Source organism: Rosa chinensis, chromosome 6, assembly GCF_002994745.2.
Source record: "Rosa chinensis cultivar Old Blush chromosome 6, RchiOBHm-V2, whole genome shotgun sequence".
In the NCBI taxonomy this organism is placed as follows: domain Eukaryota; kingdom Viridiplantae; phylum Streptophyta; class Magnoliopsida; order Rosales; family Rosaceae; genus Rosa; species Rosa chinensis.
The window spans coordinates 47,262,168-47,280,736 of NC_037093.1; the positions used below are offsets into that span (position 1 = coordinate 47,262,168).

The 18,569-nt window shown below is 38.7% G+C and overlaps 1 protein-coding gene across 1 annotated transcript; it reads right to left on the bottom strand.

Annotated features, from left to right (window-relative positions):
- Window positions 1-11,941: 11,941 nt before the first annotated feature.
- LOC112169563 (midasin) lies at window positions 11,942-13,996 on the bottom strand. The gene has a single exon (XM_024306617.2). The coding sequence runs from the start codon at window positions 13,817-13,819 to the stop codon at window positions 12,110-12,112; it is 1,710 nt and encodes a 569-aa protein (XP_024162385.1). The 5' UTR covers window positions 13,820-13,996; the 3' UTR covers window positions 11,942-12,109.
- Window positions 13,997-18,569: the final 4,573 nt, after the last annotated feature.

The following is an 18,569-nucleotide window of genomic DNA, read 5'->3' on the forward strand; positions in this document are numbered from 1 at the left end:
AGCGTGAAGGAAGAGAAGAAGAAGAAGAAGAGACAGAGAAAAAGAAAAAAAGAAAAATAGAAAATGACAAACTAAAATTGTTGTAGACCATTAGATTCATTATAACCATGTGTCTCAATCTAATGAAAAGGTTAGGAAGGTTAGGAGGAAAATGAGCTTAGGAGAGGATCCTCTTCCTACATGGAATTCTTGGATATCTTACTCGGAAACCTCTTACTTGGAAACTAGTAATGTACTTAACATATAGGTTAGAAGTTGCTATTAATTAAAGGCTAATTTATGAAGAAAGTGTTTAGATTTATCTTGAAGAGAAAAAAACATAAACAGTGTCCGAACTTTTGCTCACCAGTAACTTTCATATCTTAAAGTTTAGAAATATCAAATTGATACATGAGGTTTTGAACCCAATCTAACATAAATACCTGGAGTCACTAATGGTGTTAAGGCTTTCATCTTTTGAAGGGTAGAGTTGTCTTTTTCTGTTTTGTCTTCAACACTATCCATGTTCCCCCAATTTGGTAAGTCCTTCTCTCTTATGGAGTGGGAGTGTGTCTCCGATTTGCACATGGTGGGATCTAGATGTTAGATTCGGTCCGGCGGTGTGGTTTCGGTATGTCACCCCCATGGTAGTTCTCTGCATCACATTTGCGGCCAAGATGAACGGAGGCTGTGCCTTTTTGAGTTGTGGGACAGGCGATGATATGGTGACTGGGTTGTTTGCGGCAGTGGTGTTGGTTAGGAGCACGACTCGAGAGATGAAGGTTTGGCAGCGGGGGCTGTCTCGTGAGTTGCCTGCTTTTGTGACGCCGGTTAGTGGCTTGGAATGTGGCTGCGGAGGTGGCCAGGGTTCTTCCCCAGGTCATGGATTTTGGGCTTGGGCTTCTTTATTTGGGCTTGAGCTACTCTTTTTGTGTTTTATTTTTATCTTTATTTTTATTTTATCAAACTTTATCCTCTGTTGGGGGAGAAGTTTGTAGTTTCTTAGACCTGAGAAATGTCGCCAAAAATACCCAAAAGTTTGTAGTTTGTAGATTCATGATATTGAATTGCTGTTTTTTTTTTGAATTAGGGTTTGAAACCCAACCTAACTAGGAGGCTCAGCCCCACGTCTGTTATTTATATTATTAAATAAATTTTACTGCACCGGGGAGGGGGGGGGGAGCAAGCATAGTTGCGTTACAATTATCCTCGTAGAGAACGTCTTGTATAACAAATTTTGATACTTTGCATTTTATGTATTTGGTCATGTGTAACAAATTTTCAACTTAGAGAATGCAGAGCTAAGCAAGAAATAAACCAGAGACAGAAAGCATCAAGCATACCAACAAAGACCTGTAAGATCACATACTACAAATAGCATAAATTGCACATAGGAAACAAAGAAAGAAATCAAGAAGGAAAGCCAATATCTTGATGGGGGCATAATACAGTTAAATGCCTCGGTTTATTACAGATTGTAAGGACATTACTCTACTTATAAGACTCTCTGCTACGTAATTCTAACTTAATTTCATCCCTCAAATACCTACAGCAGTGAGGTCAGTTTATTTGAAATGCATCGATCTTAATCAATATAAATTAGCGCACTCTTAGATAAAAAATTTATATAGTCACCATCACAGTTAACCTGATCGACAATGAGTATATATGTTTTGAGCAACCACGTTGATAAGGATTAGCAGGTGTGCGCTCACCATTGTTGTTACTAGGAAGACAACCCGGGTGCGGTCCACCGGGTCTTTGGCAAGGGTCAACAACTCCAGGGTGGTCAAGAAATTTCCTATTAGCTGCGACTTCATGGTTCAACGCCACCATGCTAATTATGAGCTTACAAAGGATCACTGATTTCATGTTTGTTAACCCCATGATTTTTTGCTGTAACGTACACAGTTCTATCGTATTCTGTTGATGTTGGTAAAGGCTATGAGTCATTGGCTATTTATATGAGTTTTGGCTGGGGATTTAAGTTTGAAATGTGAAGTTTATGTTGTAGTAAAATGGAATTGCAGGGAGAATTGTGTGTTTATTATTGATAATAGGAGCCATTTATATAGAGAATTACAGAGTACATAAATTAAAGGTAATATAATCTGAACATAACTAGGAAACCTAGAACCTTCTCCTATTACAACTCTAGTGCTAAACCTTAGTTTGAAGAGGCACACATAATGTCGACTTCCTTCAACACTCCCCCTTGTGCCGCTCAAACTTGGTGATGACGCTTTAATCGTTGCCTCACTAAAAACCTTGCAAGGTAACAAAAATCCTGTGGGACAAAAACAACCCTGGTCGAAGGACAAAAAGAGCACAACACGTCCTTCACTCTTCGAGATCGAACATGTAGACATCATAGCTCCCCCTCATGTCAATATCTCCCCCTGATTGCAACAATCATGGGAGTTCGGATAACTTTCTCAATCTGATGCTCTTCACATGTTTCTCGAAGGTGGATTTGGATAACGACTTAGTAAATAAGTCCGCTACATTATCCTCTGATAGGATTTGATTCACTTCAATATTTAGAAGTGCTTGTTGTTGCTGATTGTAAAAGAACTTATGTGATATATGCTTAGTGTTGTTGCCCTTGATGAAACTTAATTTCATTTGCTCAATACAAGCTGCATTATCTTCATAAATGCATGCAGGTTCATCTGTGGTAGACTTCAAACTACAAGTTCCTCGAATGTGTCTAATTACAGACCTTAGCCATATGCATTCTCTTACGGCTTCATGTAGAGCAATAATCTCTGCATGATTTGAGAAAGTAGCAACAAGCTTTGTAGACCTCCAAGATATCGCAGTGCTTCCCATGGTAAAGACATAACCCGTTTGGGAGCGACCTTTGTGAGGGTCAGAGAGATACCCTGCACCAGCAAAACCCATCAAGACATCGTTATCATTTTGATGGAGGGGAGGAGGAGGATGTCGGCCACCATGGACGGTGGTGCCAGCGTCAACATCACAGAAGGTGGCATTTTGCCTTGTGGGGTCCTATCCTATACTTCGGTCATTTCTTTTCTCTCTGTAGGGATTAAACAAGCCCATATCAATCATACCTCTCAAGTATCGAAAGATTGTCTTTAAACCAATCCAATGGCAGCGTGTTGGCGCAGAACTATGTCGAGGTAACAAGTTCACTGCGAACGAGATGTTCGGTCTTGTGCATTGAGCTAAGTACAATAATGTGCCTATTGCACTTAGATAGGGCACTTCAGCCTCTAATAAGTCTTCGTCCTCATCCTTTGGACGAAATTGATCTTTTCTGGGCTCAAGACTACGACCGATCATGGAAGTACTCACAGGCTTCGCTTTATCTTCATTAAAGCACCTTAGTAATTTTTGAGTATATGCTGACTGATGGATCATAATCCCATCACTACGGTGCTCGAGTTCTAGTCCGAGACAAAACCATGTTTTCCCAAGATCTTTCATCTGAAATTCAGATTTCAAGTACTTAGCAGTTTCTTTTAACTCATCTAAAGTTCCAATTAAGTTCATGTCATCGACATAAACTGCTACAATTGCAAATCCAGAACTTGTCCTTTTAATAAACACGTATGAGCATATTTCATTGTTCACATATCCCTTCCCAATCAAGTAGTCACTTAGACGGTTATACCACATCCGTCCGGATTGTTTTAATCCATGTAGTGAGCGTTTCAATCTTATTGGAAATGCGCTCCGTGGTTTAGAGCCAATTAATTTGGGTAATTGAAGTCCATCTGGAACCTTCATATATATCTCTGAATCTAGATCCCCATAGAGATATGCTGTAACCACATCTATAAGTTGCATGTCAAGTTTTTCAGAAACTACCAAACTGACAAGGTAGCGGAACGTTATAACGTCCATTACGGGAAAATATGTCTCCTCGTAGTCGATTCCAAGGCGTTGTGAGAAACCTTGCCCCACAAGGCGGGCATTGTATCTAACAACCTCATTTTTCTCATTACGCTTTCTAATAAAGACCCATTTATGGCTAACAGGCTTTATACTTGGGGGTGTTAGCCTTATAGGCCCAAATACCTGTCTCTTGGTTAGTGAATCCAATTCAACCTGGATCGCATCTTTCCATTTAGGCCAATCTGCTCTTCGTTGACATTCTTCAATGGAGCGAGGTTCGATATCATCGTGTTCTATAATTCCTTGAGCAATAAAATATGCAAACACATCATCAAGGATAATAGAATCTCGATTCAACGTCTCATGTATACTAGAGTAATTCATGGAGATCTCCCTATTCTCTGGAATTGGTTCTAAGATTGGAGCGTCCCCCAATGATGTCTCTTGGACATAACCATAATCCGGAATATCTTCATGAGAAGAGTTATTTATGTCGATGATTAATGGATCTTTTTGTGCCAAACTCACTTTCTTTCTCGGGCGAGAATCCATCGAACCTTTGGGCCTCCCACGTTTCCTTGCTGGGAGCCCAGCCTGAGCCACATTGCCATCATCATTAGTGGTGGTGGTGCCCTGCCCAATACCTCTAGGGGTGGCGCCATGTCTATGATTTTTAGGGACATCAATCCTTGCAGGCACGTTTGCAGCAGATATATGTGATCTTGTCACTTTAGCGATATCAGAAAACGCATCAGGCATAGAGTTTGCTACGTTCTGAAGATCGAGAATTCTCCGCACTTCAATTTCGGATTGTGCAGTTCGGAGATCAAGATGAGACAAAGTGGGGACAGACCACGACAATTCCTGTTGAACATTATTGTTCTTATCTCCCCCTAACGACGGGAAGACTGTCTCATCAAAGTGACAATCTGCAAATCTAGCAGTAAATAGATTGCCTGTCAAGGGTTCTAAGTAGCGGATAATGGTTGGAGAGTCATATCCAACATAAATGCCTAATCGTCTTTAAGGACCCATTTTGGTGCGCTGTGGCGGCGCAAGTAGCACATAAACTGCACACTCAAATATGCGTAAGTGTGAGACATCAGGCTCATATCTAGTAACTATCTGGGACGTAGAAAATGGTTGAGTGGCATTAGGCCTCAGACGAATGAGCATGGCTGCATGCAATATTGCATAGCCTCAAGCAGAAACAGGGAGATTAGTGCTCATAACCAATGCTCTAGCGACCATTTGAAGTCTTTTAATGGCAGCTTCTGCGAGATCTTTTTGGGTGTGAACATGAGGAACATGGTGTTCAACCTCAATCCCAATGAACATGCAATAGTCATCAAACGTTTTTTATGTAAACTCTCCAGCATTGTCAAGGCGAATTGACTTAATGGGATGATCAGGGTGGTGAGCCCTTAATTTAATGATTTGTACTAGGAGTTTAGCAAATGCAGCATTTCTCGTAGACAAGAGCATGACATGTGATCAGCGTGTCGATGCATCAACCAACACCATAAAATATCTAAATGGTCCGCAAGTTAGTTGAATAGGTCCACAAATATCACCTTGGATTCTTTGCAAGAATGGAATATTTTCCTTAGTGTCCTTTGCATAGGATGGTCTCGATCCTAATTTTGCTAAAGAGCAGGCTTTGCAAAATGAAATATGGGCTTTAGAAGCAACCAGGAAAGAATCCAGTTGAGCCACGAAGTCACAATTGACTTTAGAAGTAGAAAAAGGAACCAAGGAGGCATTGGTGGCATCAATACCACTTTTGGGCCACAGGGGGTAGGCTGCGCCAGCCCTACCTTGGACCGAATATCGGTTCTGACTTCTTTTCGTTTTGAAAAAAGGATGTCCGTGTAAAGTCTTTAATATACAGATCATCATATCACGACCTGGATGTCCCAAACGGTCATGCCAAAGCCTATATGTATCAAAATCCCATAAGTCATCTCTCATGACATGGTTAGATTCAATAGTTCGAATAGCATACAACCCATTAGAGTGACACATAAGTTTCTCTAATACTCGTTTATGTCCGTAGTCATTAGAGGTGATGCAAAGGAACTGTTGTCCATTCTAACAATGTGTTTCCACATGAAAACCATTGGCTCTTATATCTTAAAAACTCAATAGGGTTCTTCCAGCCCTAGGACCATATAGAGCTTCAGTGACATTCATACTTGTGCCATTTGGCAACATAAATTGAGCTGGTCCTCGACCATGAATCAATTGTGAGGGTCCAGCCATCGTTGTCACTGAAGATCGACTATGCGTCATCCATAGAAATAGTTGCCTATGTCTCAATATAGTATGTGTGGTGCCACTATCAACAAGGCATTCCAACTCTCCAGGAAACATATTGAAAAATAATAAAGTTCGGAATTAAAACATGTCCATGACATTGAATAATAATACGATACTTTATTAATAAAAATAACCAATGATTACATCAAAGGTCCCAAAAGTCTAATCCAAAATAAATAAAATCAAACTTAGACAAATTGTAGTCACTCAATCCGTTTGGTAACTCCAATCAAATATGACCAGGAAAGCAGAGAGAGATGTTGGTGGAGCGAGGCTCTCTTAAGTACCACTAATCTCAATTACTTTCCTAGACATCATATTTCATTGGGTGCGCCACATAAGAAAGAGTTAATACAATTGTCATTTATTGACTAAGGCATATTGCCATTACAAAATTCTTGGAAAATAAAAGGACTATTCTAATCAAAGATTGTGGAATCCTTATGCACTTCATCTCTAGCTTTGAAGTCCTCTATGGTGAGATTGACATCTTCACCATCTTCTTCTTCTGCAAGGTATACTTCTTGCTCCCTCAGGTCCCTATATGCCCTGTATCTTACAGCTTGTTGCTCACTTGCCTGCATTGCTTGAACCAATGCTCACTTGATCCACAAATGACACACATCATTGTGGTTGCCTCCCTTCAATTGAGGTGCAAGTTGTGGGCGTTCCCTAGGAGGGTTGGCGCCACCACCACAACCAGGGATACCACGACCACCTCTCCCACGTGTGGCATTGCCACCACGTGTATCCGTACCAAACTTGCGATTTCCTTCTTTGTTAGGGCAGTTATATGGACCCATACATCCCTCATGTCCCTTATTAGGGTTCAGCTCCTTGCGCCCTCCTTTGGGTGCATTATAATTCACCTCATGAACGCTCTTAGTTCCAATGGGCCTTGAATTATAATTCCTCACGAATATGTTATCATTGTTTCTCAACTACAGATATAACATTGATAAGCTAATGAAACCTCGTGATCCGTCCAGCATTGACCTCGGTACGATATTGCTTTGATACCACAATGGCTAAGACGGGGAAGGTGGAGAGAGTTTTCTCAATTAGCTCTTGCTCTGTGACAGGTTGTCCACAAAATCTCAACATGGATTATAGGCGAAGAGCTTCTTAATTATATTCAGCAACAGACTTGAAGTCAGCAAAGCGCAGATTGTTCCATTGAACCTTCAAGTCAAGGAGGAGGGAATCTTGGACGTTTCCAAAGCACTCTTCTAGCGCTACCCATAGCTCGCATCTTTGATCGACATGTACTCCAATCTGAGTGCTTTGTCCATATGACGTCTTATCAACTGCTTGAGCATGCTTTGTAGGTGTTCGTGTGAACACGAGATCGGGGTTAGGTTCCTGGATTATGGTTAATATTCCCTTTGAAGTGAGGTGGTTCTCAACATCGGTTACCCAACTATGGTAATCTGAGCCTGTTGAGTCAAGCATGGGAAAGTCAAGTCTAGGTTCATTCGACATCCTAAAAATAAGAAGAGAAGATATATTAGTTTCGGAGCTAAACTTCCACAAAAACTAAAATAATAAGATTTCCGAGCTATGCTACCAAGAAATCAATTTCCAAGAATATTTGGGACCAAACAATGATGTTTTAATATGGTCACAATTTAATGCTTGCGGACGCTCTTAGTCCGAATATTATGAACACTCTTAGTTCATTGATTATGAAGGCTCTTAGTTCGTTTATTATGAACACTCTTAGTTCATTTAGCGTGAATCCCCACAATTCCGCTTATTAAATAATCGAACCCATGTTCGTATTATACAAATCCTGCAGCAAATAAAGGAATTTAAAAGACGAGAAAGCAGGAACCTTAATAAAAACTTACTTGATGATTTGGGGATTGAGAACACGCGTGTTAGGGCAGCAGCAATAATTGGCAGCAGCAGCAACAGCGGCAGCGGTAGTGTGCGGCAGGACTGCAAAGTGAGGGATGCTGGCAGGCTGGTGCAGGGTCGCGGTAGGCTGGCAGGGACTTGGGGCAGGAGGCTGCAGGGCAGGGCTGCAGCGCTGGGAGCAGCATGCAAGAGCTTGCGGCTAGGGTTGAAGGCTGCAGCAGTTTTAGGGTTTTTGTTTGTTTTTTTTTAGGCTAGGGTTAAAGCTCGTGCTGATAACGTGTTGTAGTAAAATGGAATTGTAGGGAGAATTATGTGTTTATTATTGATAATAGGAGCCCTTTTTATAGGGAATTACAGAGTACATAAAAAGTAATAGAATCCGTACATAACTAGGAAACCTAGAACCTTCTCTTATTACAACTCTAGGGCTAAACCCTAGTTTGAAGAGGCACACATGATGTCGACTTTCTTCAATAGTTTAGAAAATTTTGGTTTGTTTTGTGGTTAATTTGTTGTCTTTTCCTGCTTCATTTGGTAATTTATGACCAGATATTTCTTAGTTTAGCATAAGCACACGGTGACATGATAGAATATTTGGGATTTACAAAATTTATATAGTAAAAAGTCAGTAAATAACTAATACTTTCAACAGTTAGCAATTCTGAAAAATAGAAACAATACAATAACAGTTAAAGATGAAACATTTGCTTGATGAAATATATACAAATTAACATGGATTAACCATGAGTTTTTACATGAGGAAGAAATTGCAAAAGAGTAAAACGCCATAGGTTTTGTGGGTAAGGCTATGGTATGTTAATGTTTCTCATACATCAACTATTTTTACCACTTTGAGGACTTATTTTACCACTTTAATGATACTCATTTTACCACTAGAGGACTAATGTCGTAACTAAGAAATTTTACCACTTTAAGGACTCATGTTACCACTTTGAGGACTAATATTACTATTTTGAGGACTCATTTTACCACTTTAAGGCAATTGTATGCATGTCATGCGTTAACATATTGTAGAATTTTCTAGGTTTTATTACTGTTTTAGGAGGTTTACTCAGATATATATATATATATATATATATATATATATATATATCATGTACATACTCCTTTAATTTGAATAAACTGCTCAACAGATATGGTCATTTAGTCAGCTGGTGAATATATTTTGCTAACAACCTCACTAATTGTAGTTAGTAGTGTTCACTGGGTGATCTAAGAAATTTATTGTCACCTAATTATGAATTTAATTTCAATAGATTAATGAGTGTTTAATCTCACGTTATCAACCCTTTATGGTGTTGGTGAGGAGAGAATCAAACCGGGAACCTCTAACAACAATTTTTAGAGAGAAATGCCTTATCTATCAGACCACATAGTAATAGACATTTATACTAAGCAAGCGATATAGGTGATCACGAACTTCTTAATCACACAATGTACATGAGTGTGTAATAATAGTTTATAATGTAATGAAATCCATTTAGTTGATAGACTCTTAAATTATGTTCAATGTTTTAAAAGGCTGAGGAGTAGCCGAGGCATTTTCAAGAGAGTCTCAGTAAGGCGTTTGTCTTGAGGCGTAAGTAAATGAGCTATATTAATAAGTGCATAAGTCCTATATATAGAACATTTATTGTAACAAAAAAAAACATTATGGATCGATTGTCATTCATTTATTCATTCATTCATTGATCAACAAAAACAAAATGAAGTTGATATACTGAATTGATATTCAAAACAAAACATGGCCATATATACCTATATCAACTTATATCATAAACAGAACAACTAAGTACTTATATCAACTTAATGGAATTGATATTCAAAATGGAATTGATCTACAAAATGGAGTTTACCTATGGAATTGATATTCAAAACAAAAATGATACTTGATAAACCTCTGTAACCAATAAATAATCAATAACTTAATAACAAGACAAGTAACAAGAATATGTAGATAATTGAAAGATGATCTCAGGATTTGTGTCGATATGCCAATCTGGTTCCAACCGCCGAACAATGCATGTCCGTCCAAGAAAAATGGAATTGATCGGCATCAAGAAAAACAAACTCCTTGAACTCCAAAGTGCTTAACAATTAATACGGAATTCAACTCCAAAACTCCTCAAACAAAATGGAATTGATTGGCAATTTGGCATTCAAAACTTAACATAAGTACTTAACAAAGTGCGAAAACTGTACAGAATGGCATCTGTGCTAACCCTTGAAAACCTTTCTTGTATTCTATCACCCCCAGATCTCTAAATCAAAGGTTCTAAACAAAAACCAACCAACAACATTTATACATGAAAATCCACAAATACAGCTAGTTATACTATATACTTGATACATATTAGATTCAGAATTTGAACTGAACTCAAACTCAAATGGTACTCAATTCAAATTCATTTTATACTTATCAGATTAGCAGCAAAAGATAGGGAAAGAATATGTGTGATACTTATCGATTGAAATATAACTATAAACTTCAAACGATTAAATTCTGCTTACTATCTTGTACTTTTAAGGGTTCATCAGTTTAGTCCCTACACTTCTAATTTAAACAGAAAAGTCCTTGCACTCTCCAATTTCATTAAATCGATCAAATCCGTCACTATTCCGTCAATTTTCGCTGTTAAAATGCTGACGTGGGACCTTCTCACAGGGAAAATTTCTAAACTACCCATCGCTAGACAACCCACCGACACGTTAGTGTTGTGAATGCAAATGGGTAGTTTGGAAAAATTTCCCGAAAATTGACGGAGTGGTGACGGATTGGATCGATTTGATGAAATTGGAGAGTGCAAGGACTTTTCTGATTAAATTAGAAGTACAAGAACTGAACTGATGAATCTTTGAAAGTACAGGGTAGTAAGCAGAATTTAGTCCAACTTCAAATCATACTTATCGATTGAAATATAACTATAAACTTCAAAATCAACTCGAACTTGGAGTCTCAGGCGTAATCCCTCTATTCTTCTTTGGCTTCTCTACGTTAAGCTTTTGGTCATCAATATTATGTATGCCATATTATGTATGATCTTCTCTGTTTTTCTCATCGCCTGAAACGCGTCTTTTAATTCATTGATTATGTTACAGTATTTAACCAATTAGCTAATACTCTTAAATTCTTGTTTAAGAACTTCTTAACTATTAATTAGAAAATGAAGCTAAGTTGGTTGAATAGACCACCATTATTCATGTTCTTGCAAATATGAGTCATTCCATCTCGGATCTTCAAACGTAGAAAGGAAGGCTTTTGACAAATGTGATAAGCGTCTTCAATGTCAAAATATCCTGGAGGATTTTCTATTAGTCTTTTCTTATTAAAGAAAAAAAAAAAGAAAAAAAAAAAACTCGAATTAGTTAGTGGGTTTGTGTTACTGGGCATCTGTAGCCTAGTGTCGGTTTCATACTAATTACTCAAAAGCCTTGGCATGTCATTGTCCTGCTTGCTCATGCTGTGGGCATGAGATATGATCATCAAGCTATAAGGTATGGTTAAAGTTACATAAAATTATTGTGGGGAGCAACTCCAATTTGGTTGTCTCGCAAACGAACTACAACTACGGCACGCCATGTGACTTTTAATAACACCCAAGGGGACTCCCCATTATTAAGCCACCAAGCTACTAATTACCAACTCTCCTGTTCTCCATTATTCAAAGACATTAGGGCAACTTTTGCTAGAGAAATATCAAAATGCATCAAGTGAGTTTTTGGATCGTTATATATGCGATCATACCTCCTCACGCACGAAGTTGGGTGTGAGTTAGGCATATGACAAATTGATTTTCTGTCATGGTCGTTTAGGTCATAGTAGCACCCACCACAAATGAATTAGACCATGGTAGGGAGTCGGTCCTTTTTTCGGTACAAATCAACCAAGTAGAGGATGGAATGGAAGCAGAGGTTTATTTCACGGTTTATATCTTAATTAGAGTGGAATAAGAAAAAAAGACATGCATTTGTGGTAAAACAAATAAGACATATTTACTTGTGCATGATTTTTACTCACTGCACATAATTCCACTACTTGGCATTAACAAGGGTAAAAGAGAGTAAATCAATGGTACCCTTTCTTGCTATGCTTGGTGACATGGTGCAACCATCCAAACCCTTTGAGTGCCTTGGTAATCTTGACAAGATTTGGCCTTCCCATGTGCCCCAAATTCATCTTCCCTGCTGAGAATTTCAATGCCTGCAAGCAGCACAATTGCCCATTATCCAGTTCTTCATCTTCTTCCTCTTCATCATCATCGTCATCAGCCTCATTGTGGTCAACCTTATTGCCATTGGTCTTCTTACCCTGCTTCTTTGACTTGGTCTTGATACCTTGCAGAACTTTACCTGATTCTGTCTCATCATATGTCTCCCAAAGCATGTCCATTCCTTCACCTCCTCCATCCACATTTTGATGCCTCTCCTCAAAAAGCTTGCATGCCAATGTCCTTCTCCACTCTTTTTCTTTCCTCATTGAACCAAAACTCCCAAGATTTGGACCCATAATTTGAGAATCTTCCATTGCTTTCACACCAGGACTTCCAAGGTTTGGTCCTAGAAATTGGGAATTAATCACCATGGATTTGGATCTAAACCCTCCACCATTAGCACCCGTATCTCTATCCTTGGATTCTCTCCTCATTGATCTTTTTTCTTCTTCATCTTCAACTTTATCGAAGTATGCGCTCAGTGGCTTGACCTCTTTCTCTTCCTCAACTTCTTTTTTGTTCAAAATTACACTAGCTGCTTCCGACACATTTTTAGTAGTACCTTTGCCTTCAAGACCGGTACTTTTATCAATTGGTGCGTCAGAGACTTGTGATGAGCATTTTTTCTCAACAGTCTCTCTAGTTTCTTCCAAAATTGCACATGAAGCTTCAAAGAAATAACTAGTACTGCCATTGCCTTCAGGACTGGACTTTTCATCAATTGGTGCATCAGAGACTTGTGACGGGCATTTCTTCTCAACAGGATTCTGTTCCAAAATGACACTTGAAGCTTCCGAGAAATAACCAGAACTCTCACTACCTTCAGGACTGGATCTTTCATCAAATGCTGCATCAAAGACTTGTGCTGAGCTATTTTTCTCATCTGGGTTCTCTCCATTTTCTTCCCAAATTGTACTTTCACCTTCCAACAAATAACCAGTTTTGCTATTTCCTTCAAGACTGGAACTTTCATCAATAGGTGCATCAAAGGCGCTCTCTGACTTGATTTCCTCAACTGATCTCTCTCTAATTTCTTCCAAAATCGCACTTGCAACTTCCAAGAAATAACCAATACTGCCATTACCTCCAAGACTGTAACTTTGATCAATTGGTGCATCAAAGGCTTCTTCTGAGCTCATTTCCTCAACTGGGCTCTCTCTAACTTCCAAGCTTGATGTGTCAAACACAATCTTATACACTTCAAGCTCCTCGAAAGATCGAAACTCTTCATGATCATCAGCATTGTTGTGATCCACCTTAGGGTACTGCAATTTTGCTACAATAGTTTGGTAAGTGGTGACAAGGCAACAAGTACCCACCTTGATCTTCGGAAATTCAGAATTGGAGTTGGGAGAGACAGTGAGGTAAGCAAGAACAAGCAAAGCAGTGGTGATGAACAGAGGGGATAGGAAAGACAGAAGCTTGAGGAGGTATGGTGAGAAAAATATGAAGTAAGAAAAGTAAAGAGGATGGGACAGAATGAAGAAACAGACATGGAAGAAGTCAGCAAGGAGATCAATGCTAGAGAAATTTGAGTTCTTGGAGGAGAAAGATAGTTCAGACATTTTGATGTTCTTGGGGTCTAAAGAGAAATGAAAAGGGTGGAGATAGTGATCAAGAAGAATGGAGGTGGGGGAAGGTTGGTTTGCTCTGCTGTGTTTGTTGCAGCAAACAGGAGAAAAGTGAGAAATTGGAAGCGAGAGCGCCGTGAATAAAGGAAATTGACTGTGAATAAGTATCAATAGGATTACAAAAAAGCTACTTCGGATTAATAATCTAAAAGAAGAAAACATGTTTTTGGAAACTTTCTTCTTTTTCTTTCTCTTTTTCTTGTCCCATCTACAACCACAACCACCAAATTATGCTCCTTTTCTAATTCGGATTTACCTAACTGACCCTCTCTGTAACTTTAGGCCTCATCATATTATTGAAGAATAATTATTTACATGCATATAGGTATATGCAAGTAGATGGTATCTATTTTTTTTTTTTTGAGCAAAGTAGATGGTATCTATTACTCTCTGTTTATATCTAATTAACTAGATAGTTGTTGCTACACCAAAACTTCAGATCGAGCGGTATCCAATGATGTTGGCAGAAAGAACTTTGGGATGTTTCTCATCTTAAACATGGACTAGTAGAATCATGAATGCATCTTAGCGTTGTAACCTTACTGATCAACTACCCTAGTGTGGTCATAACATGAAACCTTAATTGGCATTACTCACAAAACCTCAACTATGAAATGCTCGAGTGTAAGGGAAGGGAAATGTTCTCTTACTAGGAATCTTACATATTATGTTACTAATTGTTTGAATGCTTTTTCTAAAATTATACAAGATAAATTGAGAAGTCATATGTTGTTGATATATCAATGTAAATAATAGAATCAGTATTTTTTTTTTTTTTTTTTTTACCGTTAGGAATGCTAATACTTTGCAATAATGCGACATCTTTTGCAAGAGATGGAACATTACCCACCAATACATGTGTTGAGTCTAATCATGCATATTGGAGAATAATTAGCACAGATCAAGAACTATGCAGAACCAGATGCCAAAAGGGAAATTAATGCTTTGTGTACAACTCATTGACTCTCCACAAACACCAACCCACCACCAACTGGTGTTCACTGCTGCCACAGTTACTTCCTTCAAAACCAAGTCATTGAAATCAATCTAGGCAAGGGCCACACTGTAAATAGAAGGGGATAAATAAAATCAATAATCTTATAATCTCTATGAAAGGAAAAAAACACAGATGCGATTTGGCATGGGAGGTTAGGAAGGAAGTGATAGCTAGCTTAAGTGCACATGGGAAGTCACTCATGGATACTCAAGTGCTTGCCGTGCCAATGTGCCATGCATAGTCTGGGTCTCTAGCTTTTTCACCTTACAAAACAATGGACCCTTCTTTAATTATCTGTTGTCACTCTCTTCTACTCATGATGTTGAATGATCCGATATGATATATGTTTGTATACCGACAGTCAATTTGGCAGTTTCAACCTTTCATTCATATATGCTTTTGGGCTTTGACTAGTGAATGTGAATCAGTCCTTTTAGTAAAGTAGTTATGTAGGGCTTCACTGCTAACAGATCCCTTCGGATGCTTTGTGCAGTGGTTGAGCTTGAATAGTAAATTAATGGTCTGTTAATCATGCCTTTAATTAGGGTCCCTCTCATGGAAGACTAATTCAATCATGCACATGTTACAGAAATTATTATATCCTAATGAAGTAATGATACACAGTAGTTGCTGAGACAAAATCACAGGCAGTCTAAGTACTTGGTTAAAGAGGGGGGAAAAAATCCTATGCAGACCAGGATAAGATGGGCTCCAGTTGCCACGTACAGAAGTTTCCATGTCATGTTTGTATATAACTGTCTGTCGAGAACCTCCTTATTGCGCCACAAGCTGATGATCACTACTACATCTCCTCCAGATTGATCAATTTTCCGTAATTCGACGAAAAAGAGATTTGCAGCAGCGGGTGGTATTGCCACCAGAAGATATAATCCAATTGATTCAACAGCGGCTGGACATATTATCTAGATATTACACCTAAACTCCTGAAAGTTAGCTAGAGTTACAGAAATATTGTGTGCTATGCAATCCATGAGCCAATAGGGTACATTCATCCAACCAAAAAGAAAGTGCACTTCTTTGGAAAATAAAACTAGCTATATATTGTATGACAACAACATTACCTTCACGGAGTTTGTAATTAACACCAACTCGGAGTCATTCAACTGGGCCATGAGATTTCTAGTGTCAGCAACAATAGGCTTTTTTATTCACTAAATTCACCGCCTGAAGACAGTTGGATTCCACAGTAAGAGGAGAAAAAAACAAAACTGTAAACCTGTTTTAAGCCTGAAGATCGAGTTGCTTTCTGTTTAGCAGACGCTCCCGTATAAAGACCCGCACAATTCCCCATGCCTTGCCGACCCATTAATATTGAAGCTTCATTTATTGATTGTACTAGGTCCTCTATTTCTGAATCATCATGTGTTCATATTTGCTGTGTTTTGAGTTTATAGTTTCGCTGGCAAAATGTTATATGCATCCGAAAGGTCGCTCCAACAAGCAAGCAGAGTATTCCTTATCATAGATCTTTAGGTTCTTCTTACTCACCAATACGAAATGGCTCAGTTCTTCTTCGATCTAGCTATCTTTACAAAGTTGATTATTCCTGTGCGGACCGGGATAAGATGTGCCAAAAAGGAGATTTGCAGCACCAGCAGGTGCTAACAAGGATATGTACTAACCACGGGAAACTATGGTTTTTGCTGGAGTCATAAGCATATTCGAGTCCTGTCAACGGCTGCCTGTATATATAATAGACCCCTCTTGCTACAATCTACAGTGTGCAGCAGAAATGCTACCGTTTATGTGTTTTGTTTAGATTGCAATCACAATGTAATATTCTATTTGCTTTACAAAGTTTAAAATCTTGGTCATCTGATAAAAAAACCAAATTTCTTGTCAGAAGCAAAGCACTTTTCAACGATCAGTTTAGGAAAAAAGGACATTTGTTTGCTAGTGAAAAAATGACACTAAAGTGGTTGAAACTTGAAAGAGGCTTGGATACCTTCAACAGGACTGGTTCAAACTTCAAAGATACTATTCGACAATTTTTGTGTGTATTGCTTACTGATTCTCCAAGCATTCGTTCCAAACTGTTCGAGTAGTCTCGAATTTTACTGTAAGTAGCTCTTAACCTCGAGTAGAACTCAAGTATAGTTGTAATTAATTAATATTCAAGACATGAAAGTATGTTAAACGTACCAAAAGGCGAAATTTCAATAAATTTCTCCACTTAATATTATCCTAAAATGAGTCATTTTCTAAATTTCCCGTTTCACTCCAAAGTGCAATGAGCGTTGGTAAGCATATCTCTTTTTGATTAGCTGTGCTAGAGTAATTATCGTGTGGTTTTGAATTATCATGTGACATTGTCAAGTAGTGGTCAAGTCCAACAACACAATTGACACATAACCTTATTCGTAAAAAAAAAAAGAAACAAAAACAAAATTATATCAACTTGATCAATTAAAAGTAATTTTATTACCCTATGTCTAGTTTGGATGACAGGACCCGACCCAGGAATCGCCCCACTTACCTGGATACGAGCCTGCGGGGCCCACTTTAAGCGAAATCCTACCGAAAATTCGGCAGAACCTCCCCTAAAAATGGGCTACCCAAAATTTCACAAACCTGGACATGATTTCAACTATAACTTCTACTCAACCTACTATATCGAATTTACAATCCAAGCACATATATTACATCCAGAAAGTTCAAATCCCAATATAATCCTCCGTAAGTAACAACAAACCAAACAACAACATCCATCAAACTTAAAAGAAAGGTTTATCAGAGCAACACTAAACTAAGCCGATATCATACAAGGTAGGTTAAGTAATAACCTACGGACAAAAACGGAAGCGCTGATTTCCAAAGTCCTTGAGCCTGGACGCAATCTCTGCTAATCTGAAATCTGGGCATTTGAAAACGAAGGGCCCAGGGGAAAACATATAAAATCCATTAGAGTGAGTGGACAAAACCGAAACTAGAATCAAAACAATTTATGGTATGCTTCCCCATTTCTTTTTTTAACAAAACCATCATGCAGCGATACTTCATGAAAATTTCCAACTCAATCCTTTTTCCAAGAAACTCATTTGATTACTAGGAAGGACTGCTTCCTAGGCATCTCATGCCATCGGGGAGGGACTGCCACCCGATGACGCATCGGAAGGGACTGCCGACCGGATAGGAGGCGGTGATTAGTTGGGACTGCCAACTAGCCACAGGTAGTAGAAGGGACTGCCGACTAACTACCTCAAGTCATCTGAAAGGGACTGCCGACCAGATGACGTATCGGGTGGGACTGCCACCCGAGCTGTAGTCTGGAAGGGACTGCCGACCAGACTATTACCTAGAAGGGACTGCCAACTAGGTAAGATACGCATGCGCCAAACTGGCCTCCTTGTCAACTGTTTCCTTTTTAATCCTTTTCTTTCCATAAAATCACATTTCAAAACTTAATACCATGCTGCATGAATTATTTAAATAAAAATAAAGGTCCACTCACAAGTGAATAACCCTGCTGCCTGCCTGTGTCCTCCTCGCTCGAGGGCTCAGTACGTCCTGTCACAATAGATTAGGATATAATTAACCATAATAATGAAATACTCTCAAAACAACCCATTCCCCTTGGAATAAGCGTCTATTAATCACAAATTTATTATAAAATTCCACACTTCAATTCGGAATTAAATTCTATAATTCCTTACAATCTCAATGCCC

Bases quoted from the DNA above. Each gene is read 5' to 3' on its own strand.
- LOC112169563 (XM_024306617.2), bottom strand. From the start codon at position 13,819: ATGTCTGAACTATCTTTCTCCTCCAAGAACTCAAATTTCTCTAGCATT.